At 49.5% G+C, this 27,793-nt stretch overlaps 1 protein-coding gene across 1 annotated transcript; it reads right to left on the reverse strand.

The window, feature by feature from the left end:
- Positions 1 to 3,702: 3,702 nt before the first annotated feature.
- On the reverse strand, positions 3,703 to 27,598 carry LOC128275125 (peroxidase-like). Its single transcript, XM_053013525.1, has 5 exons — positions 27,190 to 27,598; positions 4,479 to 5,941; positions 4,211 to 4,405; positions 3,954 to 4,143; positions 3,703 to 3,869 (listed from the first exon to the last, which is right to left on the reverse strand). The coding sequence occupies exons 1-5, from the start codon at positions 27,596 to 27,598 to the stop codon at positions 3,703 to 3,705; spliced, it is 2,424 nt and encodes an 807-aa protein (XP_052869485.1).
- Positions 27,599 to 27,793: the final 195 nt, after the last annotated feature.

A 27,793-nucleotide genomic window follows, 5' to 3' on the forward strand; every position in this document is an offset into this window, starting at 1 on the left:
GCAAAAAAATGGAGCAAAACCCAAAGGAAACGAATTCTAGAACAACGCGCATCGGGTGCCCTCCATATGGGGCGCCATTACGTGTAATTATTGGCCATGACGACGACGAAAAAGCTCTTATTCTTTTGTTGCTAGTTGTTTATGGTGCAATTTTCAATTTATTTTAACGTATTCAATTGATATTGGACGCCTTTTATAAATTGCTACACAAAATCGTCGACTTAAATGAGTAAAACGATGATTTGATTGAAAATGTTTTAAAATGTCTGTTTGCAACGTTTTCGTCTGAAGACTTCCTTAAAAGCATAACGTTAAGTTCATTTGATATGTTAACAAACTAAACACATGATGACTGCAGGCTGTAACATCGCCAGCAGGGGCCTGAAACGATGAATCGCGTCGGTTAAGATTCCAGCTCCTGCCGAGGAATCCTATCGATCCTATCGAGAATCCCGTTGAGGTACCACAAACCAACCTGGTGCCCCACGCACTAAACTCCCGTTCGCAGCGAATGAGATAAATTATAATCGTACCGTTTAGCCAACGTCTCTTCTTAGGGCATACAGTTTTGCACTTTCCGATGGACTGGCCGAACACACGAACGAATGGCGCCGAGCGCCACCGCTCAAGAAGACAAATTGGCTTTCCAGTAAATCATGATTAAAATTATCGTTCAATTTGCTGCAATTACAGTCGCAACGGTCGAATACAATCGACAACCGACCGTTGTCAGCAAAATCTTGCCTGCCCGGCGCATTCCCGGGGCTCAGTGCAGCAGTGCTCGATTCTGGACGATTGGATTGCGAATGAAAAACGGGGGAAGCTACGAGAAACCGAACGAAAAAGCGAGCATAAACGTTCGCCGAAGCTGCTCGCTTCATGTGGAGCGTCTGTAGCGTTTCGCAGTCGATCGCACTGCTGACCATCAGAGTAGTAGAGTCCAAATCCACCAGCAAGGGGATAATCTCGGGCGGGCGTCTTCCCGATCGTTTGCCGGAACTGTCTCGCGTACCCGGAGTATTCAGCACCGTGCTTTGTGCTCCACTTTTCAGTGTCCAACTTTTCCCTAAACGCATCCCCGTTCCGGCGTCCTTTCGGTTCGATCACCGACCATTATCTTGCAGCTCAAACCCGACGGTTTCGCATGCCCTCCACCTCCACGGAATCGCAATCGATTGCAAACTGTTTGGGATGTTTTTAGTTCCGCGGCTGCCATTTTTTCTTTCTAGATTCGCGCGCAAAGGTTTCGGTACAGCAAACAGCAGTGCACGCTCGGTGCCGCTGTAACGGCAGTCGCCACACACAGCTGTAATGATGATAAATTTGATTCTGATCCCAAAGTCATTAATAACCGTAATCGTTCCATTTTTTTGCACTTCCAATTGGAACGATTTTCCAGTCCCGACCAGCCGGGGATGGATTGGCGTGCAAAAAGTGGAATTGAAAGCGTGGTTTCTTCTGCTGATGCGCAGCAACATATCGACACAAGTGCCAGCCGGCCATTGAATGTGGCGGCCATTGGTGTGTTTCTCATTCGAGCAAAGACATACACAATGGGAAATTCGAAGTGCACTGTGCTTAGTGAGAACTAATCAATAACGAATCGATAACGCGATTTCTAACATTCTGGAACGTTTCAGGACTTGTTTCTCCTTGAATTTTGCAGTCGAAGTTTCGTTGAAGTCACGCCGTAGCACCGATTGCCTACATTTAGGCGCATTTCATTCAAACGCAGCGTTGAATGTGACAGAAATTTGAAGCCAAACGATGCTTGTTTTTTAGTAGGCAAAACATTGACAAATATGTCCGTTAAGTTGACGTTACACTCCATTGCTAATTTACATTCCGTTATTGGTAAAGTTTACAAAACACTCAAACATGGTCTCAAACAGTGCTGTAATCTAACATTTAGAAAACAAAAACGGAAGGCACAGGCAACTGGCAGCATTTCGATCTCATTTGCGAGGCAGCATCCGGTGCAGTAAAAGTACACAGTTCGATTGCACCACTCGACACCTTTTATCGCTGAATGAAAGCATGTTCAAACAAGGTTCTCAATTATGCAGTATCAGTACAGCGCGCAGCCAGACAGTGTGCTCTACCGGGCGCCCTGCAACGCTTACAACTCCCACACGATGGCCCGAGAACCTCTCGAGTATGCATCCGATGGATTTGCGGGAGTGTTTACCGACATAAAAACTCGGAATGAGCTCAGTGAACCATTTGCTAGAGCACTTTTCGACACTTTTGCGGTAACGATGGGACTGCAGGCCATAGAGACCGGGGAAGCCTTAAAATACATGGATCCATCATTTTGAATTATTAGAATCCTTTCCGTGCTGGCACCGTATCCCGCCAACGAACCATCAGCTTTAGGATAAAAGTAAACAAATGTCTCCGGTAATCGAATAAATGTCTCCCGAGGGCGCACCCGCCAATCGAATAGTTTGATTTTGGGAACAAGGTTTCAAAAATTGGACGACGGCAAAACAACGGAACCGCACGTAAATCGTATAAATAAATAAACAAACGTTCGTCGGCCGCCCGTCGTTTGCCCCACAGTTCAACGTGTCAACCGAATTGATGACAATGTTCCTCCCCATACTCAGCCGGCTGACAAGCTCAGTGGAGCGCTCAACGTCCCCCAAAAAGGCGAACCTCCTACGACGTGCTAGAACAAAGGACCACCGGGTGGCCGGGAAGGATTTTTATCGGAGCGGCGACGCCGAAGGATACGAACCGACGGCTACAGTAACACGCAGCACACGGGAAAGCACTCGAACTCGAACAGAGGATTACGAAACAATCATAAGCGGATTTGCACGAACGGAGAGCCCTACACCGGGGGCTCGGGTGGGGCCAAGTGCTTGTGTCAAAGGGCAACAAGCCTCGTACGCCAGGCTCTGTGTCGTTTGACTTTCTCCCAGCACGTGGAACGTGCTTTTGGGCGAAGAAACGGTTTTCCATTTCCTGGTCCCAATAAGTGACTCACTTTGATGCCGATCGGTGAATCATTGCTCAACTTTTGGACCACCACCCCCTTTCGAAGGACATGGTAATAAATTTTACATCAACTTTTATTCCCCTTCCCGAAATCGAAAGCACTCATAACGCGCTGCAGAGATTGGACCACATTTTGCAACATTGCAGGACGAATGTAATCTACATTCACACACAAAACTGACTGACCCCGATTCTTGGGTCACATGGGCTTTATGCGTTTTCTTTTTCGGCCAGAACCTCCTTCCTCGAACTCGAACGAGGCGCGGGAAGCGATTTTTATAAATTGTCACACTCCCGGTCGATGCTATCCATTCGTGTCACGTGCCATTGCACGTTGGCAATTGGCGCCCGCGCTTCGGCAAATAACGAAGTGAAGCTCTAATTTAGACTTTCAACGAAGTATGAAATTAGCGGTCGCCGGCCGGCAGTGGTCGTTTGCGTTAAGTCGGGTCGCGTTTTTGGGTTAATAAAACCGAAATATATTCCCATCGGCGGTGGCCATTCGGCGTAGATGAACGGCGTCGCTGGACGTGCTTCGGTTACCGAAGAATCATTTCTTCTAGAGCAGGCCCGTTCCCGCGAAGGATTCGAGTGACCGAACCGAACTTCTTAAAGCGATATCGGTGCTCAAGCTTGAAAATATGTTTGTAATTATTTTATTTTTGTGGTTGTGTGGCGCAATCTGCGGTGAGCGAGCGCTTAAATTTGACAGAAAAGGTGCGAAATGCTGGCCAGGTACTTGCGCACATCGCGTGCATCCACCTTGGGCCCATCGACGACGAACGGTTCCAGGGGCACCTCGTCCATCTCGGTGAAGAGCGCGAGGAGCGCTGTAAAGTCTAGTACTTCGATCAAATGGCGGGCACCTGCAAACACCGGGCGTATTGTAGCGCACAGAATTAGCATATTTGGATGCCCCACGAAAGCGAAACCCATCATCAATCACTTACCGTCGCCGAGGTGCGCATTCCAGGTGTAGAAGAATCGATCGGTACACTTGAGTCGCTTAAACTCCAGGCAAATCGTTTGGGCGACAAACTTGGGCACGTTGCCACCGCGATAGAACCGCTCGTCCACGATGGACAGCAGAACGTCGATGTCCGCCGGTGACTGGTAGCGAGCCTTCAGGAACGGAATCAGCTAAAGGAATCCAAGATTCGTTACAATTTGAGATTTGAACGTAAAGGTTGTTACCCGCTCCACTCGCCTTCGGGTGAAATATGTCCTTCAAGTCCTCAAAGGTATTGTAGCATTTGCTGGAACCTTCCTCTCCGACGAGCCGCTCGATGTAGTGCTTATAGGTTAGCAAGGGGCACAGACCCGAGTCACGGTTGCGTGCCAGGTCGAGGCAAGGTAAGCACGTACCGCGCCCTCCGTCCTTGCTGAAGAATAGGCAGGAACTCTGCAACGTGGAAGCCAAGTGGATGGTATCGGACACGCCAGAGTCAAAAAGGAAAAACAATCCCCTTTCTTACCGCTTTCGCGATGCGATTGATCACGATGGGAGACTCGAGAACGCCCGCCAACAATCCGGTGCACTCGAACTGGGCGTGATCGTGGAAGAACACGTTGAACGGCTTCCAGATCGATTTGCCCTGCGGTTTGTACTGCATCTCGTCCGGTATCCAAATGTGCGGGAACCGCCCGGGACCATTCCGGTACAGCATCGAGATGGTGGACTCTACCCGCGGATTGTACTTACAGTCGAGGGCACACCGGTTGAGGAATTCCTCACCGAAAAGGTACGGCAGCAGCTGATCGTAGATTAGCTTCTGATACACGCCGATGGTGAGCGCACGGCAACGTTCCTCCACCGGGCCGCGCTGCGAGTGCCCGCACGAGCGCACCTGATCGACGCAGTAGTTATGCAGATGACCAAACAGACCACCGAGGGCCAGGAACTGTGCCGTGATTGGTTCCACGTGTTCCAACGGCCGAGTGATACCACAGTGGCGCAGCTCTAGTTTGCCGTCTCGATCGAAAGCCGGCTCTTTACCGTACATCCCGGACAGGTCCAGATAGCTGCTCTCCAGGTTACGTTCGCCCGCGTGCTTCAACTCGCACCGATCGTTGGCCTTCTCCTGCGGGCTGAAGTTCAGGCACCGCACACCGACTCGACCGTAGCAGTGATCGCCGGGTGGCACTCGCAGCGGGTTTACGAGGGGTGACACGAAGGCACTCCGGTCACTGCCATCGGCACGGCAGCCCCGAAAGCCCTCCGTAGCATGCTGGGTACGTCGCGTCGCCCGACCGATCATGTCCAGCGTGACGAACTCCGCGAAAAACACCAAAAACATACTGGTCGGGTTTTTGTCCTCTTCACCGATCCTGACCAGCTGATCGGCCAGATCGGCGACAAGCTTTCGATTCTGGGGTAACGGTTCACCGGAGCCGCTTCGAGCTGGCATCGAGACCGCATCCGCGTAGCAAGGCGCAATCGGGTGCTTCATAGCACTGCCTCTCTTGCCCCAGCTCGGGTGCTGCAGGTTGTTGCAGCTTCCATCGTAACTCCGGTACGGATAGTCTGGATTGCACTTGATTTTCATGTCACCGCTGCAACGTGACAGCGTGGCGTTGGCCGGGCACCGCCTTTCCAGCAGGTTCTTCACCTTGCAGGGGCCAAACTTTCGGACCAGGTCTTTCAGAAACTTGTCCATCATCAGACTTTGCTTGACCCCCGTGTGTTCGTCCGGTGCAATGGAGAGCGTGTGAAAGAACCCATAGTCGAACTCATCCCTGCCGATCAGATAGTAGGCCGATTTGGCTTTCTCCTCGTTGTCCAGCAACTCGGCGACCGCCTTGATGAAGGCTTCCTCCTCAATGCCATCGAACGCAGCCGGATCGGGGCATCTGTCATTATGCAGGCACTGCGGTTGGCGGCCACACTGCCGTTCGTAGCCAACGTACGATTCGGGATAGTCCGGTAAGTCGTATGCGTCTGAAAGGGGGAAAAAAGTGGAAGTGTTAACTAAGCAACCCATGATTCCCATGGATCGTTTTTACGAATTTCTCGCTCAGTCCAACTAACTAAACGTGCGCTTCGCATAATAAACCGAACTCTCAATGTTTATCATTTCTCAAGTTCATGTTCTGCGCCCGCCATTTCCGTTGCCAATCATTGTTTACGACGTGACCAACGCGACTAACAACGGATCGGCACTTCTTGCGACGCGCTGAACGATACCTTCGTCCCGAGTAAGTACAGAATGGCGCACACTAAACTTAACCCTAAACGTCGCACAAGGTAGCGCTCACCAAAATCGGCGCACACAAACGGAACAGCTAGCAGCAGCAACAGCAAACAACAGCTCGCGACTGTCACCATTGTTGCGCACCACTAGTGTGTGTTTTTGCACCACAATTTTCAAGAAACAACAGCAACACGGCCCCTTCTGGCTCGGTTCTTCACTACGTCGTACACCGTAGCGCCGTAGGCCACACACTGCGCTTGGGGCTACCTCTTCCCCGGCGTTTATAAGCTTTCTGGAGAACTGTTTCAAGCTTTCAGAAGAATTGTTTTGATAAACATGTGGTTTCTTTCCGGTGTTGGCCTTTCTTTGTTTTGACGAACTGGCCGTATGTTGGTGACGATTGGCGACGTAATGAGTCACTACAACACCGAGCAGATTTGGTTTCGTCGTAAGCATGTTTTAAGTTACCAATCAGATCAATCTTTGTGAGCTGCACCGTAAATAAAAAATATTTTATGATTTATCGCCATGGGAGGATCATTAAAATATTTAATTTGTAATCGTGTAGCCGCCACGAGATTACGCGTACGGATGACGAGGAACTCATTTACTACAAATCGTGTTTACTACAATGATGAACAATATACAAAGGAAAACTTTAAAGTAACATGTTCGTTCGCCGTGGCCTTGTTATTTGTTTTTCCAACAATGCTTTGTTACCATCAAGCGTTGTTGTGTCTGTGGGTCTGTGGGACGCTTCGGCCGGTGGCCTCCGGCACAAGCATAAACACAAGCTGTCCCGTCATATTCCTAACGTGTTTCCATCGCGCCGTACGCCACACAGTTGATGATAGAGCAATAAAGAGTAATCATTTCCTTCGCCATCGACCTCGTGAGCGACATCTGTTAAAAAAAAAAAAGGATATCAAGAGAACTTTCAGCATTCAGCAACCATTACCGACCGCCCGATTTGTGCCACTGTTTTACTGAGCAGAAAAATACGCGTCATTTTACGAAATACATTTAGTTAAATAAAAATTAACATCATGTTCTAAACTACACATAGGCAAACACCAGTCACTAAAATTACGGTAATGTGTCTTGTATACATTTTTGTGCTGGATCTTACAATAGTATGCAAGATGACTCTCCAGCATGGATTTATGTTTTTGTTCATCATTGTGTTCGAAGCACCATCCAAACGTTATGTCCCGTGTTCAGACTCCAACTATTCCCACTGGAGCATGTAAAAGCTGGGCTGATCCCTTCCCATGTCCACCCATGCTGGGTCTGGTTGGCTCGAACGATCGCTTCCATTATGTACTAACAAGCCACACAACTTATCGTAGGGATCCCTCGAGAATTGTTGCTAGTCGCACCCGAACGAAATCACCACCCCAAAGAGAAATAGAGAGCGACTTTAAGCCCTTTAAGTGTCAATGTTACCCGCCAACCATCGCAAATCGAGACGTGACAGTTCCTTCGCAACGATTCCCTGCTGCTATAGCTGAAGTAAATGCAAATGTGTGAGATGTCCTGCGAGATATGTTCACAATGGCGCTACACGAATTCCAAACCACACAGACACACACCTTCCCGGGCCGGGCCATAAATATGCGAGGATGCTGAAAGTTAGTGAAATGGAAAGAAACATAAATCGGACAGTCGCCACCCGGGGCGGAAACGGTTGTGTAAGCCGCAAATCATAAAACCATCATGAAGCCCTCGCCTTCTGGACAACATCTTCCCTGGTCCAACGTTATGTAGTAATTACGCAACTCTGGGTGTGATTATTCTCGTTGTCCGGTGCAACCTAACACCCTTCGAAACGGAACTACAATCCGTCTCCGGGAATGGTCTCTGTTTCGCCGCCGCATCCGCATCAGTGTCTTCCGGGACGCCGAAGCGAAAGCGGATCGTTTCCTGTTCGCCAGCTCCTCTGGGACATTTCAACACACGGCAAAGGCCCGTTGGTGTTACAATGCCACCGAGAGCCGCCGTGCGATGCGTCGATGAGTTTGGAGCCCGGAGTAGCGCGCCTTGGCTACGGACCATTATGATTATGCGAAATTGTGTCCTATTTCTGACCGGTGTGCCGTCCGCCGTAACATAAATCTAACTGTGTTGGCAAACATTCGAGGCCTCGTACTTTGTGTCGAGGCGCACTCCATAATTTCCAACATCAACATCATCATCGGCTCGTCACCGGTCGCGCCCAAGTGCGCGTGTGTGTTGGCTGCCATCCCCCGGGATAAGATCTCCGGCAACTCTCCGGCGCCGATGTGCGCCGGGCAGTGCGCCAGGACAGCACAGACAAAGGACAGTTTGATGAATATGTAGTACGGTTTTAACATTCATTAACATATTTGTGTAAAACTCGATCTCGGTGGACCGGATTCATCGCTGGTTCATCGCTGGCGGATGGGAATACTCCCCGACCCGGCACGGGCTCGAGCCGAAATGTTCGTAAATTTATTTCAAGTTCGAGCCTTTCGGTCGTTTCGAGGTTCGGTGGCAAACCGCAAATTTATACGATTTTCGGGGTCACTTCGCAAATACTGCCTCGGAATGCGGTTTGGGAAGCGCATCGAAAGCGCAGTTTTGGAAGTGCAGTTGCCGTCCGTGGTTTGCAGATTATCAACTTGACAAACAAACTGGCAAACAGCAAATGTGACCTTTGTAGAAAGCTTCAATTGAATTTGCCACTGTCTTATTATTTTTTGGATTTGAAAAATCAATGGTTCGTCTTGAAGTTTTGAATACTTTTGAGAACCATTATACGCACAACTCCTCCATAATCTTCTCTTCTTCTTCGAGAACAACCGCTGAGCGGCCTCATCCTACATCAGAGACAATGTTAATCTCTGATGCTTTCTGCAACGGTTTAACTCAATAAAATTGTGTCGCCATTTTAGTGTCGCCACATGGTTAAGGTCTTTTCTTTGCCCTACCGTAACTTACAAGCGCCAAAATTGACTTTACCTACCAAACAAGACCGTTAAAGCCAGAAAGGCTTATTTATGGGTTGTGCGTGCTTCTCAAAACTTATTAGCCACACTCTATATTTCATGAAATATTTCAATAACCTCACAAACTACACACAGATCACAGCAAATCATTTGGGAATGAGCATTTCCACCAGAATAGGTGTCGACGGGCTCCGAACCCAATCGCCTACTCCGATTCGGCCCCCTTCTTAACCTCCACACGGTACACTTGATTAAATGTAATACTTTCTCATTCCGCTTGCTTGACGCTCGGAACCAAGGGAATGGCATTCCTGCGTTGCCATTAAAGTGCCACCTTAAGCGGCCGTCGGCCAGCTCCTCCGGTCCGTCGTTTCTGGCCCCTCCAAATGGCCGGGCACTTTGACGTAAATTAATCCACATAATAACAAATCGCAGCTCCGTGGCTACTTCCGCTGCCCGGGGCAGCTTCCCGGGGACCCCGAGCCGGGGCGCGTGATAATCTGAGGGCAAAAGTCTCACAAAATTTTATGAAAATTATCAACAAACATTGGCCGAGCTTCGTCGTCGGTGTAGCTGCTGCTAATCTCGAATAAAATATTAATGAGATAGTTTTCGGGCGCGCGTCCAAATCGCCCGAATGGCTACCACTTACACCTCGCGGCCGACCCACTGGAACCTGGCGCTTCGTCTGGTTTCATTTGCCAATTCGGTAATCAGCATAAACATTGTCTCTCGTTCGGCCGCCGTCGCTATCATTTCGGTGAATGTTATCGGCCTACGGCCTCCATTATGCTCGGTTTTATGCTTGCCGCCGCTGTTTTATTCTTCTCCAATCTTCGGACTTGAGGGCTTCAGGGCGAGACAAGGCCACCAACCACCAGCAGCAGCAGCAGCCACCATGGGGAAGGATTTCGATCCGCTGGTTTGCTGGTGAGCAGAAAACGAAACGGTAAACTATAAAGTAAATTAGTTTCGCCCGTCGCTCAGCCGCTTTGTTGTTTGAAATAGCACCGCCATTCGGAGTAATTGCGTCTTCCATTTGCGATAAATTCTTGGTCAACATTATGCTAAATTCGGATCCCTCTCGAACCGCTTACTTTCAGTTACACACGTACAATGCCGCACCGCACCGGGCCGGCGGTGCTATAATAGCCGGAGGTCGGAAGCCATCGACAGCCGAACCGGAAAGGCCACCGAACACCGAGAAGTTGATAAAAATTAAAACTTTCGCAATCAACGCATCCTTTCAGCCGACTCCGTCACTCCGTCGTGGCTGCCACTGCCCAGCAAATCATTTCAAATCCACTTCCGGCGTGGTGGCACCAGAAAAAACCGGAAGACTCCGGACGACGCCACTACTTTTGCCGCCGTTTTTTCCGTAATCAAATGACAATTGTAAAATGGTAAATTGTGCGCTCTCTCTCTCTCTCTCCCTCTCTGAGGCCTGCCGGAAAAAGGATTAAGGCCTGCCTGCGCCACCGATGAGTGGCGAAATAAATCGTACCACCGACGGAAGGACAAAGTTTCGGAAATTGAATCGCCATGCCATGGGGAGCGCAAACTCTAATCTTAAACGACCATTTGCGAGCCCACAGGCCGCCCCATCAGGCTGAATGTGTTGTCCCAGCGGTCCCGCAATGATTATGAACTTTGAATCCAATTTGCCTGCCTGCCGGCGACTATCTGGCGAAGAATGTTTCAATAAACTTTTTCCCAGTAAAGGACCGCTGTTCGTGGCTCGTGGCAACCCGTTGGTCGGCGGACTGGACTCGACGTTAATCAAACGGCACTTAATGTAACACATCAGACCTCAAACACCGGACCACGATTCGTCGAAGGGTCGTTCCAATCTGTTTCACTCGTCCGAAGCTGTGCCAGCGAAGAAAAACGCAGCGAGGCCAACCGGCCCCAACTAATCTCTTTTCCCGGAAGGTCACGCTGAAGGATTTGCGGCACGGTACGATAAAGGACTTTGCTGCTTTCGCTTGCCGGTATGCCTGTCGGCGTCCACCGACCGGATTGCCGATTCCGGTTCCGTCAGTTCAACCGGTGCGAGGTACCATTTGGGCACTTGTCTACCGCTATCCACTAATCCCATCCCATCGTCATCAACGTTCGGTCGGTCCGGTCTAAGAGAGGTTCTTCGCCACCATCTTGCGCCACCCGAAACAATTGCGACAACAATTGGGCAGCAATATGCTCGCCCGACCGGAATCGACCCAAAGGATAAGCTCGATGAGAACATAAATGATTATGGGGCACACGGCAATCGATGAGTGCTAACAAGGTGACACAAGACAGCGGCCGAATTGTTTACCGATGATGCTATCCGAACTGATCCGGCATTCCCGGCCTACCGGAAAGGATCGCTGGGGTGGGCCGATTCAGGAATGTGATCGACAATTTAATTTTTCTTTCAATCAACACAACATCAAACATGTTTTGAATCCGGGTTTCAAGCGGACACGCTGGGAGGCAACGGTCACCACGGACTCTGCCCTTTACGGGACGGAAATGAGAATTTTGTGCACCGATCCGATCCGCGGCGAGGTTTTGTGTATTTTTGATATTTCACGTTTCACCATTATTGTTGTGCGTGAAGCGGAACGCAATTCCAGGACCGACCGGTAATAGTGACATACACTTCATCAGTGGCCGAAAGCGGATCGAGTGGGATCGATTTTCATGTTTTGATGTACCGTTCCTTGTTGGGATATGAGGTGCACGGAAGCGATTCAAACGTCCATCGCCTTAAAGACGCCCAGCAAAGGATCCGCGTCCGTGTCCGATGCTTGTGACTTATTCACCGACCTAGCCGCCGACTGCGACCGTATGCGACCCTTCTCTCTAATTATTTTCTATGTGCAGCACTTCAAACAAATTACACCGGGCATACGTCGACCTCAATCTTTCCGAGGCCCGCCTGTTCCGAGACGTCACTTCGCCATAGAGGTCTGCCAGCCAGGGATTGCTTCTCGGTGGATTCTGGGCACAGCGAGGCGTCATAAATCATGTCACGATATCGTTCCGTTCCACGGGCTTCGGCCCGTCGTTCGTTGACAGCAGAACGGGCCCAATCTTTCAACCCGTCGCCGACGTTAACGGCCGCCGTGGCGTAACGGTGGGCCCCGGAATGGGTGAAGTGGGAACCATACTTTACGTTTATGAGGTGATGATGACGAGAACGCAATGGTTCGATGGGACAGGACTGGCCACGGTGGGAGGTGCGGCTGGCGAGGGGTGAGCAGAAAAATACGCCACCACTTTACAAAACGTACATGTAACACTTTCACGGCCCGTCCTGTTGAATGAGCGCTGAATGGCCTCGGCACTCGGGGTTCGTCGGGAGTCAAACGAAAATCAAACAAACGGAAAAGTACTTTACGCACACACCACGTTTAATGTGCTGATAACCCTCGACACCTCTCGTTTGGCTCTTTCAATTTTGCGTTTTCGTTTAAGCATTAAAAAGGCGTGGGTCAAGCAACGAAAGCAACTCACTCGAAAGTAAGTTGTGGACGAACCAAAATTCCATTTTATAAACTTATAAAAAGGAATTGACGCAAAACTAAGCAACACAATTTGACCCAAAAACTTTCCAAATATCCCACAGAGCTGAACATTTGAAGGCAGAATTGAAGTCATTGAATAGATTCAAGTTTGGCATCACGACACTGATTACGGGACATATTAAAGTCAAGAAGTGACGAAAAATTCTTATACTGACAAATTGTATTTCAATAAGTGATGTGAAACTCTGGCAAATGCTGCCTTGAAGTCAGTACAAATCGTATCCACCTGTAGACCTTTGTCTTACCAGTTAAGATCAGAAGGCATGTCGCTGAGGATCTGAGCAGAACAAAGCCGTGCTCTTTCACATTCCCTACTGCATTTCTTATGGATGGGAAGCATCTAACATTCCTTCTACAAATATGGAAATGTCCCAGAGGACAAAGACCCACAGAACGTAATCCTCGGTGGTCCCACAGCTAACGCTGATCCACACTCCTTAAGAATGACAGTGCAATGTTATCCGGGTCCGGGATAAAGGACAGTTTTAAATCATTAATGGTATGAAGTACGACAGACAAATGGAAATAGTTTGCAATGGAACGCCAAGGATGATAAGGCTTCGAACAGCTGATCAACGGAAACATCAATGACATGTGCCGTTACGTAACGTTACGTTACGAACGATACGCGAGGCGAACTTTAAAGTGCGAATGTTCGTTGCCGACTCCGTGGGCTGAGGGTGTTATAAATATTACAAAAATGCCCAAAGTAAGGTGCTCAAAACTTATCTGACGATTCCATGACGCCCAAGAGCCACAAATTAATTACATAAACTAAGAAACCAAACCTACGGCGAAGAAAAACGGAAACACGCCTTTCGAAACCAATCCACTTAAACACTCGAACTTCGGGCGCGACTTCGGGTCGAACTTTTGAGCAAAGCTCACGCGCTGCACCGGCCTGGGCCTGGGATGGGTGACAGAAAGTTTAATTGAATGCACCATTCAATTATGCCGCCCGCTATTGCTACGTGATTTATGTCCGCTCCAGAACCGTTCCCGCCAATCGAGCACTCGCCGGAAGCCGGAAGATTTTTCTCTTTCAAACTCCACGACCACGGCCGACGCCGTCGTTGGGAAAGACCCGGTTATTGATTCACCTTTCGCCGGGTGGTGGTTAATTTTCATTTTGTTTCGTTTTATTTCCACACTGAAAAGTGGGGGTCCACGGCGCAAAAGTTGAGCGATGAGATTTATTGAGAGTTGCAAATTGTGCAAATTCACTGTGGCCGAACCCAAAGTTGCGCGAAAGTAATTACAACCCGTGTTTGCGTACGCGGTGTGGGTTTTGCTAATCTTTTTATTTTCCTTTTTCCGCGCTTGCGGTTATCAAACAAACGATTAACATACATTAAACGAAACGAGCGAAGCATAAAGCGAACCACCCTGACCTTATCGGGGGTGGCTTTCGGAATAAATCATCCGTAGCAGTCGATCGGTCAGGGTGGGCTTAGAAATTATGCTTGTGGCCCCAGCACGCTCCAGTAGTGGTCTAGCTTCCGTCTCTCTCTCTCTCTCTCTCGCTCGGCTGCGGCCATGATCGATAGTAGATTGATTGATTTTCCTCCTCCCACCGGTCGAAGGGTTTCCCACTTTACTCTCATGGCTTTTTTTCTTTCTATTTATTCCACTTCCGGGGCTCTACCCCGAAGGAGCCCACCAACGGGCGCAGTGGCCGGATCCCGGGGTCCCTGACGGACACGCACAAAGTGGATCGTCCATCGCCGGAGCGGGAAAGCAACAGTCACCGGGCGGTGGAATAAATTTTCAAATCGTTCCCCGTTTAATGGCCGGTCATCATTTTACGGTTTCGGTTGCGGAATCGAATAACCATAAACACGGCCGGCCGGTGCAGCAGAGCCGCCCGCGGCGGCGGAAGTCCGGAGTGGGCTTTTGATGGTTTTCCACCACCCCGGCCGGTCCCGGCCGGACTTGGGCTCCGGCACGGGGTCGGCGTTAAACGATTAGATTATCGTAGCTTTTAACCGAAAGCTGCGGACGGGGGACGGGTCTAAATTGAGGTAAATAGTCACCTCATCGATTGGTTTGCGCGAGACCTAAACATTAATAAAAGGACCTCGGTGTGCGGCAAATAAAAACCAGACCACCGGTGAAAGTGTTGACCATCGCTTTGGAGCCTCACGGGGCTCGCTGGTTGGTTCAACAGGTTTCGAGTAGCACGATTCCATATCAAGAAGCATTTAGGCATCATTGAGCTAATAAAATAACTGTTTCAAAAAAGCATACTGACTACTTAGAGGTCGACAGGTCGACAGTTTGCTAATAACCGCCACATTGGAGAGTTCCTTAATTCAATTACCAAACTTATGGGTGTAGAGTAATAATGCTGCTCTAGCTCGTTACAAACGTAACCTAAATAACATAAAAAAAAACAAAAACATAAAATGGAGTTACTTCGTTTTACAAAATCAGGAATTGAAAATACGGTTCGATCCTCCAGCGTCCGGACTTATCGACCCATGTAGTACGATTATTTAACATAGCAGAATGGGTTACAGTAAAAAAGTTTACGAAAAATCAAGGCCGAATTCAACAGCCGCCCCACCCACAATCAACAAGCTCAACGAGTCCGCCTTCAGGACACACAATCGGGGGCAAACCTTCGGCAGAAGACACACAAAACAAACGACCTTTTCACGGGCGACATATTTATGGTCCTCGCAAGTAAAGCGATTGAAATTATGAGTTTACTTCAATTTCTTTCGGTGGCGGTGGCAGTGAGGCCTTTCGCGTCCCCGTCCTGCTTTCCGTCTTCCGTCACGGGACACTCCGTTCAGTCCGTGTTCCGCGACGACGAAATGTATTCGCCATTATCATGCAATTCATTACGCGAAGACGAAACCGACCGACCGACCGTCCGTAGTCCTTACTCCAAATGATCGCCCGCGGACGGCAGTTGTTGTTTTCGAAGAGCAGCGCGCCATTTCTCAAAGTGGGTGACACTGTCTTGTGGCGTTCGAGCATTTGCTATGCATGAAACAATAACCGTAAACATGGCACGGCCCGAGCCCGGCTACATATTGTTTTTCGCTCGCAAAGTTCGGCAACCACTCAACGCAGCGCTTCGAGCGACATGGATCCGGCCACGCTTCGGGTTCGCCGTATGGGCCTTCATAAATTTGAACTTTCGATTAAATACGGCCGAAAAGTGCCGCCAGCATGTGGGAAAAACGACGGAACTCCTTGGGGGCCGTAGGCTATTTTGCCGCAGACTTTTAACATGCTCAATGAGGCGCAAGGATCGCAGGGAGCCAAACCCACGCGGCGTTTGGCGCATTAGGAAGGCAACAAAGGAAATGGTGACGCACTGTAGCACCTACAGTTGTAACTCCGATGAAAATGAAACCATTCGAAGGTGATTTGGAGAGTTTTTGGCCTCAAAACAGTTCTCTAAAACGTATTCAATGGCGGCATTGATCCAATCTTCAATACAATCCAATCCAATACAACTAATCTTGGTTAATGGCACTTAAAATCAGATGTCAGTAAGGACGAACATATTCGGGAGAATATAATCCGAGGCTCACTGACGAACATTTTTTGCAGGATACCCGCGTTTAATTATGAAACTTACAGTTATCTTACTTGAATTTTAAATAACAGTTCGGTTGACGTTCACGAAATTCGACATTTAAAACTCCAATAAAATTAACAATAATGTTGAAATGTGTTGTTGTTTGCTTATTATATCAATTCAATGGCTCGAATCAACCCTTACGCCGTAATAAATGTTAACTTTTGAGTTTAATTCCGACAGTTCGAAGTACAACATTTCAGACAAGCTGTTTGCAGGAAATGATTAGCTTCGAAACAAGAGGAATCCTCGGAATGCGGAAATATTTGGCCCCCCCCCCCCCCGTACACGGTCAGCTCATCACTAACCAACTGTAAACGGCCAGCAATTGCGCCCGGTAGTATCAACCAATTTGCCAACAATTTTCTGTGGCCAAAGGATCAAACCGTCGGACGAAAGAACCAGAGCGCCGGAAGAAGGGCGCACGGGCAGCGTCGACAGGGCCAGTGCCGTTCAAGTTCATCCCGCATTCGACAACCGGCGAGCAGCATCGAAACCGAATCGAAACGATTTCCAATGAAACTCTTAATTGCTTTTTGATGTACACTCTCCCAGCACGGCACCGACGACGCCAACTCCGGTCCGCAACCGATGCTCCGATGCCCGAACTCTGGAGTGGCTTCCGATCCCGGGGTCCATGTCCACGCGCAGGATCACCAACCCCGGTGGTTGCGTTTTTCCACATGCTCCCCGGGAACGCTTCCAAGGAGTGTGCCTTCGGAAGCCTCCTGACCAACAGACAAATTGCCGTAAAACGTAAACCGTCCGATAAGCGTGGCATCAACGCGGGCGAGAAAAGAGCAAACGAAGGACAAAATGTTTTCAAAAACCCCAACAACAAAAAAAAACGGCCACAACAGCATAAAATAAAACACAAGTAAGAGTTTCCAACTCCCGTCGGGGATAAAATTCGGAAAAATTGAATGCCAGATTTCGGGCGGAATCGGGCCCGAAAGTTGCGGGCGCCCCGGATGAGGCCCACCCCACGCGGTGGAGTGTGCCCTCCATCGTCGTCCTTTCAAGTGTGGCACAGGCCTGCACGCTTTCACATCCAAACGCCCTCGACGAAGCGAAGGCTGGCTCGACGACGTGTAGAAGGCACGCGGTACGGTACGGCCCGGGACCGGGCCGGAAACCGTCGAACCGGTAAATGAGTTCGCGGAATGCAAATCGAAAAGTTGCCCCCGCAAAAACCGAACCGCAAATGAAATCGGGATAAAAACAACGGAACTTTCTCGAATTGATTTTCGGCTCGTTCCGGAAGTGGATGTGTCAGAAAAAGACACGTCACCGAATGGTTTCCCCAACCCGCCGCCCACCACCCAGGCCTCTCACGGAGGTCGGAGTGGGGCGATTGCGACGTCGAGAGTGAAATTTTCATGTTCCTGCCTAAAAGCGTTTCATCTTTTGCGTGTTCCGTGTTCCGTGGTAAGTAAAAGTGACGAATAGACTTAAGGGCCACAGTCGTTACCGTCGCAGTGCAAGATGAATGTGAATGTATTATTTTAATGTATCAAACAAAAACGATCAAATATCGAGCGATGTAGAAAATAGACCTGCAACAGATCGGACTAATCGAACACCTGATCGATCGATCGTACAGCTTGTTGTGATGTAAAATCTTAACTTTGATTTACAAACTTGATGAAAATGTGTCCTCAATAAACTAAATAATGTTCTAACCCGGTTATGTGAACATATTCAATCCAATTCAAGTTTATTGTATGTTAAAACTTAGTTTTCTATGAAGAGAGAATGAATTTGAAGAACACAAATACTTTACCACATGAAACAATACACTAAATTCAATTTTGCGTCAGTTCATTGAAACTATGGACATAAAATGTGTAGACAATATGATTTAAATTTAAAATATTAAATGTAAAGCAATTAACTGACTGATTTTTGGATTGCATTTTAACCATTCGGAGCAATATGTTCATTTTCAGATATGCAACAATCGGAATCATCTATGTATTCAAAATTCACTTTCCTATCTTTCCCAAAACAAACCTTTTTTTCCTTTTTATTCCCATTTTTCAATTCCGACAAAAGATGGCAGACGTTCGATAGTCAAATCCCATTTCTGGTTCAGCATTCAAAATAGAAAGATAGCCAAGTTACTTCATTGTCGTCCCTAGCGCCTGTCGGATCGAACGTCGATAAGTTTGTGCAGGTTTTAATCAGGACCCTCCGTGTAACAAAAGGTCCGCTTTGTTGGGCCCCCCAAACGCAAAGTGCATCGGAGGCGAAAGGGCACCCGTTCAAGGATTAGCTCCGCCATCGGGTACAGCACAAACACAATGCGCTGTCCTTCGACCTCTTGCCCAAGGATTCGGAGGCACAGCTGCCCAAGCTAATCCTGCTGCGGATTACCTGAGCGAGCGAGTTCCGAAACACTCTGCCGCCCCTGCAGCAGCAACAACACAAAACCCGAACTTTCATTCGGTATCGGAATCGGGAAACAACTTCAAAAAACTATCCAAGGATTCCAATCGGATCCCTGAAAAGGGCCGAGAACCCCTCCTCGCCGCCGCGATTGCTTACAACATTGTCTTAAATAAAACGCTCAAATAATGTCTTACTTATTTGCAACTTTCCGCTTACTTACATCGGCGAGCGAGAACGAGAACGAGGAGACCGAAAACATCCCCCGATACATTGTTGGAGTCCCTTCGACCGGCAACAACAACCCGGGCACGATAATCCAGTGCAGAAAAGTATCCCAACAACGGACGGCGGCTCCAAAAGTGTTGATTAAGTTAGCGGACGACGGATGTGCGGCTGCTATCGGTGCCCGGAAAGTTGCAAAACATTTTTCCCACCTCGAGGGCGCTCCACTCTGGTTGTTGATGATGAACCCGGAGCCGTTGTTTCGGGCAGAGGAGATGCTTGCCATTTCTTTCTTCATTTTTGCTTGCCCATGCCTCATACCTTCCAGCAACAGAAATGCTCGCGGCGGAAAGCCGAGCACCATTCGCGCTGCATTAGTGCGAAGGTGACAGCTGCGAATGGAAAACTTCTCGCGTCCCCCCGGTGAAACTGATCCGCGGAAAATCCCGCCGGGGAAAACCGAGCCACCCGGAAAGGAGCGGCAAGGTGGCACCAGAGTGTGGCCACACGGATCGGAAGCCGCGGAGAGCGTCAAAGATATATTCCTGTTGCAACTGTTTTGAAAAAAAAAAAATTCACAAATCCACCTCCGTTCGCAGAAGCTTTGCGATAGTTTTATGAAACACAAAACCCAACCACTCCATTCCATTTGTCAGCTCTTATGATGGTTGCTCGTGCAAAGTTGTCTGCGCAAGTTCTCGGGTGCCCTCTCGAGAGCGTCGTAATTGAGTTTTTGCTGTACCACTCTCCATTCTTCATCATTATTGCTGATGCAGACCAAGATGCAAACCGAGCACAAGGTGTACTAAAGTTGGCCACCAGTCAAACCCAATCAGCAGGAGTTTTGTACAGCAAACGGTAAATAATTTGGAGCTGCCACAGGTTCTTTGGACGAATGGGGTAAATTGAATTAAATTTGGGCAGGGTTTGAATTAAAAAGCAACATCTAGCCAATTGTAATAATCATTTAAAGCTAAGAACTCTGTCTGAAACTTAAAATTCATTCTACAAACTCTTTTTGAAGTTCATCAATTGAAATGTCCATTATTGTGGGTCTTATTTTTCCACTCAGATTTCCGGAAGACAGGACCGTTGTCAAAAATATCGATAAAATGACAGAATTAATCAAAGGTGATCGGTATGTTAGCAGTTGTAGGATCGCCAAAACAGCTAAAAATCAACAATAAAACAGTTTGGAACCAATTACGCAAAGGATTAGGAAAGGAACGGGAGCCAAACGATGGTTCTACTGTGTATCAGGTGAGACTTGAAAGGAATCATTTATTATGAGTTGCTTCCGTATGGCCAAGCACCAAATTTGGATTTCTACTGTCAACAACTGGACCGTTTGAAACTAGATTAACTAATTTATCTTTAAAATGGCAACAAATTATGCAACAAAACGGTGCCCGGACTTGCCGAAATTTCTTAAATAAATGTTTTCTTTTTCCTCATTTCAATATTTACTACAAATCACTTCACAAATGTGGGCAATGAGAAGCAGATTGACGAAGTGAGCTAATCCTATTCTCACCTCACTCTCACAAGCTCAACGACAGACTAAAAATTAACACATTTTGGTATTTCTTGGCCAAAGTCGTTCATTGACAAGAACCGTTTCAAATGACCGCGAACTAAAGTTTTGATCAAGGCCTTCTCCGATAAACCGTATCCAGAGTATGGATCTGAAACATATTTTAAAGAACTATAAAAGAAACAGTTTGTAGCGATTATTTAAAGCTTTTTAAAAAACCAAAGTAGTAAAGGCCCAGGATAACAGAGAGATAATAAATGCAGTTCCATAAAAAGGAACAATAATCTGTAACTAAAAGCTCTACTTACCGTACGTACAACTGTAAGGCTTGCATTAACTAACTTCATGAAGTCGAGAGCACAAACAACGGGCGAGAATTCAAATAAAACAGCCCTCTCCCGACAAACGGTAAAGTCGTCGAGTTCGGTCGTTCCTAACACTACGGAAAATGATCTATTGCAGTGAAAACTACCATAAATCTTTTCCAATGCCCAACCGACGGCAAGCTTATCTAACATCTTTTCACCACCGCGCCCCAACTGGCCCGGCCATCGTGTTGCTGTTACTTTATTTAGCCAAATCACATCACCTCCGGGACCCACGCCCTGGACCCACAAACGCCGGTTGAACTAACGCACAGCCAGGGGAGGTCCTGAAAAAGGGCCATTTCACACCTGCCAACACGGAAACGACACGAAAAACGACAAATTAATACACCACTCGACCACTCGGCCGGTCATAATCGCCTGCGGAACGCTGGGGTTTTCGGTTTTTGGCGTACCTCGGGCGAGGGAATGGCGTTGATGAATGGTTAAAGTTCGAAATTTATGAACTATTCACACACAATCGGATAAATTATACAGTTTATGTCAACGAAGCTTCCTAACCAAACAAAAAAAACCAACAACAAAGGATTCAACAACCGAGCGGCTTACCACCGGAGTCTAAACCCATCGCACGACAAATCGAACCCTTTGCTTCATTAGAGACTTACGTGGCCACTTTCGCCATGTAATCTAATGGTTTATCGATAAGCTTCTTCAGTCGCAGGGGGCCGTGTTTGAAGTGCCGCCGGTCCGGATCACCGGATTAAATCAAGCCCATATGGTGCGCACGTGGAAGGAGGGCGCGGTGACCCAAAGCGACCGTAAACAAGCCGAACGAGGATCATCCCGGGCAAAACAATCCACCGGTCGCCGGTTGGATGGGTTTGAAAAAGAAAGGCTTACAGGATAACCGGTCCGCTGGTAAGCGCGTGACAAGGACTACTCGCAACAGGAGCGTGTAACATCTGTCAGCCATTATGCTTCCGGAGGCGCTGCGTTAGCCGTTGGCGTCGCCTGCGGAGTGGTTATTTGATTCCAGCCCGTGGCAAGGATCTTCGCCTCAGATCCGTGGATGCTCTACCGCCAGGTCGTTACAGTTCAACGCCTCGGCAGCCCCTTCCTGTCTTGTGCTGCCGCTGGGCGAGATTTTTACTGCACCAAGCGGCCATGTTTACACCCAGGTAGACCCCACCGGGACCGGAACCGTCACCGACAAATGGGCCGGCCAACGAGCCACCGGCGACACCCGGAAACGATGGTTAAGTTCGCCCGCCCGTAGTGCCTGACGTGCCCGTGTCACGTTCGCAATGTTATTGCTTTATGATTTTTTGGTTCCCCCAGGCCAGCCAATTTCAGTGGGCGGAAGCACGGTGTCGGCGGTGTCCCTCTGCTGCTGGCAGATGGTGGCAGGAATGACGCGTGGTCGTGCAGGAACTCCCGAACACCGATGGTGACTTTTTCGCTCCCGGGTACCCCCAATTCCGGGACGGTGAAGGTGCTGCCGCCGGCAGACTGGAGTTTGGTGTATCTTTTTCAATTCCATTAGCTAGCTTTCATCTTTCTAACGGAGTTATAAATCACTTGGGAAACTACGGTAAAGCAATTGTCAGACTTCCCGACGACCGAGCGACCGACCGACTGAAGAAAGACACACCGAGACTCCCACAAGAGGCCGGCGGGATGAGTTGATCCTCCGGAGCTCGCAACCGATTCCCAAATTACAAAGTTCACCCGGTTCCCGGGACTGTTAGACCGATCGAAGCCCCCGCCGCGGGCCAGATCCTGTGGCTTAACCGTCAACAACAGTTTTTCGCAGGCAGACGTTGGTTCTCTTTGTGGAACTCAGTAATCGAAGGCCTTGTGAGAATTGTGTTATGTAAAATTCTATTAAACGTCACGCTAGGGCAATTAACTAAGCATAAATGGAGCTTATAAACTCGGAGATTTGGCGGAAGATGTCCTTAAAGAGACCATTCAAAATAAAATAAATCGCTTTTAAAACACGACAAAGCATTGGGTCTTGGGACCCGAATTCCAAAATGGGCCACATCGAAGACAATAAAAGTGTTGTAATTTATTGTGCAACAAACCGACGACAACCGACGGCGGCATCTTGTAGCTACCGCCACCGGCATACGGCGCACCATTTCCACTACAATCCCGGATCGGGAGAACCCTGGCTCCGAAAGCCCGGCGCGCCCGACTGTATATTCAATTAATTTCCACCATTAAATTCCTCGCTCGCGGCATTAAAGTCCTGACTGCCGGCGGCCCGGATTGCCGGCGCCCTTTAAAAGGTGCGATATTGTTTCGAGAGGGAAATAATTCAACTAAGCAACGTACCGCAAACAAATAAATTTACAAACACCGAGCCCCGAGAGAAGCCACACCGCGGAGCCCACGGCCCACGGCGGTTTCACGGGCCCCCCAAACCGACAACAACCGTCCTGCGAGAGTCCTGCGGTGTCCGGGGTGGGATTTTTCATTCGCCCACCGACAGAGACAGAGAGAGAGAGAGCGAGAGAGCGCGTCGGTGGGCGAATCCTGCCAACGCCAAATTAAAGCATTTTACATGTTTACGTTACGGTGTTAATGGAAATCCCATAAAATGTTACTTTCACTCGCCATTAAATTACTTTACGCCACCGTGGTCGTGCCGGTTTTCGGTGCCGGCCGGCCATTGCGATGCGGCCGGTGCCCTGATTCCGTGCGTTTGGAAGGAAATTTTCCACCGGCAGGGCGGAATGATACGTACACGGGCAACGTTCCGTAAACTGCCTCGTCCTGCTCTCGGCTCGACCATTTTTATCCTGCAGCAAGTCCACGATCCGTCAACCGCACGCATTTCCGGGAGCAAAAGCGCACCTAAAATGGCCTCCGGGAATAGCTCCGGCTGCTGAAGACATTGGCCCAACGGGGGCCCAACGGGACGGGAAGGGGAGTTGCGAAAGGATTCGCCTGATCCTTGAAATCCGCGACGCGTTTATCCGTTTGCCTGGCTGGAGAGCGAGAACAAGCTTCTTGGCGCCTGGGCCGCTGGAGTGCGGCTACGGGAAAAGTTTTGTGGCAAACATTTTAACGACGACAACGAAGCGAGCGGGAGCCACCCAGTCCCAGGACGCGCCGTTCAGGACATCCGGGAGGACACTCTGGAAACATCACATTGCCACGCTGGCACCTATAATTCAGGTGTCTTTATGAGTTTATTAAAGTGAACTTTTTATGATCAATTTTCTATTAAATTCAATTCCAACGACACGCAGCACAACGCAGGTTGTCGTCGTCTCGGCCATCAGCGTCGTCGGTTGCCGGCGACGGAAAACGTTTCAGGAAAATGTGTTTCGGGGAAAAGTGGATTGCAACTGAAAGGACCTGCACCCCTCATAACCCTGTTTGTATCGGGTTCTGATGGGCTGCTATCTCAACACGACCGGCACTAAACGTTCCACAGGTTGAATGTGCTTTTAATGGTTAATAAAATGACACCCAAATGAAAATGGGGCGGCCTCCAACCCATTGGGCCACTTCAAAACAGACGCACGCAGACAGACGCGGTTCACATTTCATGGCCAGGGTTCTCGGCACGGCACAACGCAGTTTCGTGGCTGCTTTCCGATGTTGTTGTTTTATGTAAAGTTCCGAATCGCTCGGCAACTCGGATTGAGTGCCCTCGCCCTTTGACTCCTTGTGAAGGGTGCAAACGAGTGGAAAATGTTTCCTATTTTCCGGCCCGTGTCTGGGTGGGCTGAGTCGTAATTGAATAAATATTCGCCGAGAATATGCAGAATATGAAATATTCGAGAATATGCAGAAATCTGTGTCCGTGTGTGTGTGTGTGTGTGTGTGTGTGTGTGCCCCTACTTCTAAGGCCGTCAGGCCCCGGGGACACAATGTTGACCTTCCTCTGTGTCTGCGAGTGAGTGTGTGTGTGTTGGGAGTTTGGAAAAATCGGAATAGCACCAGCACCGGTACGGAACGCTGCCGAAATGGCGTGCGGTTCGAAGGTATTAATTATTCATAAACAATTTCTTTGATCGTCTACGAGAAAATTGGCCGCTCACCCCGAGGGCCAGCATTTGGAGCAATGCGAGAGACGGAAAACCGAAACGTTTCGCACCAAAATCGATTAAAATAAATCAAATTTTCTTCAATAGTGGCGCACGGCCGAACCATGTACTCAGCAGCTTGCGGAACGTGCGGCGGTGAGTACCGAAAAATTGAGGGCATTAAATTTCTTTCAAAGTTCGTTTGCTAAGTTAAACGCAATTTATGCCGCTACGAGAAATATGACCCGGTGTCGAAAGAAAGCTACCCGTGGCCAGGATATTCTTCCATCCCGTGCCGTATTGCGCTCACAAATTAGTATAAATCCAAAAAGTAAGAGAAAAGTTTTCGCTTTGTATTGTTTCTCTGAATGTGTAGTTTTCAAGTGAAATTTAACCTTCAATTTGTTGTTAGCCCCTTTCAACTTCCATTGCTAATGTCTGTGGCATAAAGATGTTGCTCATGAACCATATGAATCAAACTTCAACATCAATAATCAAAGCAAGCCATCGCCAATTCAGAAAGTCGTCGATACCTTTTTGTACAAAGCCTGACGGCAGCCAAGGGTTTTTTTTTTTTTTTTTTTTTTTTATTTTGCAAGTAGGGAAATGCATTTACGCACGGTGTGTGGGGCTCCCCTCGCTGTCGAGGTCCTACCCACTAAAACTCTACTTGGTTCTCCATCCTATCCCTTCCGGAACTACCGTCACCGGCTTTACTTCGGAAGGGGGGACTAGGGCTGGTCCTAATTTGTCATTAACAAAGAAAGCAGCACTCGTGTGCTGTCTGCCCTCACTCCCGGTCGACAGGTGCGGTTGGTGCCGCTAACGTCTGCGCCGCCGGTTGATGTTGCTCTCGTCGCCATTCACCGAGCAGAGTCGCTGTGATGGCTGCAACACACGCGCTCATTCCCTCGAACGCTTTCTCGTTCCCACACATACGTTGGACGATGGTCTCCACAGTGAGTCCATCTCCGACCCTATCCCGCATTTGTCTTCGAGCGTCGTCGAACCGGGGGCACGCAAACAGGACGTGCTCCGGCGACTCCACGATGCCCTCGCAGTTCGGACAGCACGGCGACGGAGCTCTCCCTATCCGGTGGAGATACTCCCGGAAGTACCCATGCCCAGTCAGAAATTGGGTTAGGGAGGGATTGGTGGTCCCATGCTTCCGGTGCAGCCAGCATTCGAGGTCTGGGATTAGGCGGTACGTCCATCGTCCGTGCACGTCGTTATCCCATTCCCGTTGCCAGCGCTCCATCGACCGCCGTCTTGCCTCGGCGCGAATGCCCGGGGCTCGACTCTCGTAGCACTCCCTGTCTTCCTCAATGAGGATCCCCACGGGGATCATTCCCGCAACCACGCTTACGGCCGCCAGGGATACAGTGCGGAAGGCGCCTGAGACCCGTATCGCAGCCAACCGGTGGACTCGATTGAGGGTCCCCAGGTTCCGCTTCGACGACAGTGCTTTCACCCAGGCAGGGCCCGCGTAACGCAGTACCGAGGTGGTGACACTCGCAAGCAACCGTTTTTTGGTGCTGCTGAGGCCCCCAGTTCTGCGCATCATGCCAGAAAGAGCGTCAAGCGCCCTCAATGCCTTGCTGGAGGCCTGCTCAGCGTGAGTCTTGAAGCTAAGCCTGTCATCAATCATCACACCGAGGTATCGTATCGCTCTCCGGGACCGAACCACTAGGTCGCCGATCGAGATCGACGCCTCTTGGACGGACTTCAGATTGCTGACCACTACCACCTCGGTTTTGTGCCGAGCGACGGACAGGCTTAGTCCATTCATCCACGCTTCCACCATTTCAATTGACCGCTCCGCGTACATTTCAACCTCTGTCAGACTCGGGCCACAAACTGTTAGGACGATATCGTCGGCGAAGCCGACAACCGAGGTCCCCGCTGGCAGCTTCAGTCGCAGAACCCCATCGTACATCATGTTCCAGAGCGTAGGCCCTAGAACAGACCCCTGGGGAACGCCTGCCGTGAGTTGCACTTCCTGTGGGCCTGAGTCGGTATCATAGAGCAAGACCCGGCCATCGAAATAGCTCCCCAGTATACGACACAAGTATTCGGGAACCCTCATACTGTGCAGTGACTGCGCAATAGCCAGCCAGCTAGCGCTGTTGAAGGCATTCCTGACGTCAATCGTGACAATCGCACATACCCGGTTTCCCCCGCTCTTTTGGCCTTTGACCATGCTAGCAGTCTCGATCACCAGCCGTATCGCGTCAACGGTAGACTTCCCCTTCCGGAAACCGAACTGCCTACCGGAGAGGCCATGTGCGCCCTCCGTGTACTCGGTCAACCTGTTGAGGATCAACCTTTCCAGGAGTTTACCCATGGTATCCAGCAAGCAGATCGGCCTGTAGGACGAGGCGTCTCCTGGGCTTTTGCCAGGCTTCGGCACGAGCACAAGCTTCTGTCGCTTCCAGCGGTCCGGAAACACACAATCGTCCAGGCACTTTTGCAGTGCTCTCCGGAACATGCCAGGACACGAACGCAGAGCCGCCCTCAAAGCGATGTTCGGGACGCCATCTGGCCCCGGGGCTTTGCCCGGGGACAGGCGTCGAGCCGCAAGTTGCAGCTCCTCGTCCGTGACCATCGCTCGCTCCCCATCCCCAGCCGCACCGCACGGCGCGCTCGGCCAGATCGTCCGCTCGTGTTGCGGGAACAGCTCGGCCACTATCACCCGCAGCCGATCCGGGCACCTCTCACGAGGGACACTCGGGCCTCGCAGCTTCGCCATCGCAAGCCTATAGGCACCGCCCCACGGATTCGACTCGGCCTCTTTGAGGAGGCGGTTATAGCCCTCCTTCTTACTTAAGGCGATCTTCTGCTTCAACGCCTTTTTAGCAGCTTTCAAGGCGTTGTGCTTCTCCTCTCTAACGCTCTCGGTTCTTGCGCGTTGGCATTCCCGCCTAGCGCGTAGACATTTTCTGCG

This window comes from Anopheles cruzii, chromosome 3 (assembly GCF_943734635.1).
Source record: "Anopheles cruzii chromosome 3, idAnoCruzAS_RS32_06, whole genome shotgun sequence".
Taxonomy (NCBI): Eukaryota; Metazoa; Arthropoda; class Insecta; order Diptera; family Culicidae; genus Anopheles; species Anopheles cruzii.

Excerpts from the sequence above, each read along its gene's own strand:
- LOC128275125 (XM_053013525.1), bottom strand. The coding sequence starts at position 27,598 with ATGGCGAAGCTGCGAGGCCCGAGTGTCCCTCGTGAGAGGTGCCCGGAT. Across the intron at positions 4,406-4,478 it reads TCAATCGCATCGCGAAAGCG|AGTTCCTGCCTATTCTTCAG; the intron begins GTAAGAAAGGGG and ends TCCACGTTGCAG. Across the intron at positions 3,870-3,953 it reads GAATGCGCACCTCGGCGACG|GTGCCCGCCATTTGATCGAA; the intron begins GTAAGTGATTGA and ends CGGTGTTTGCAG.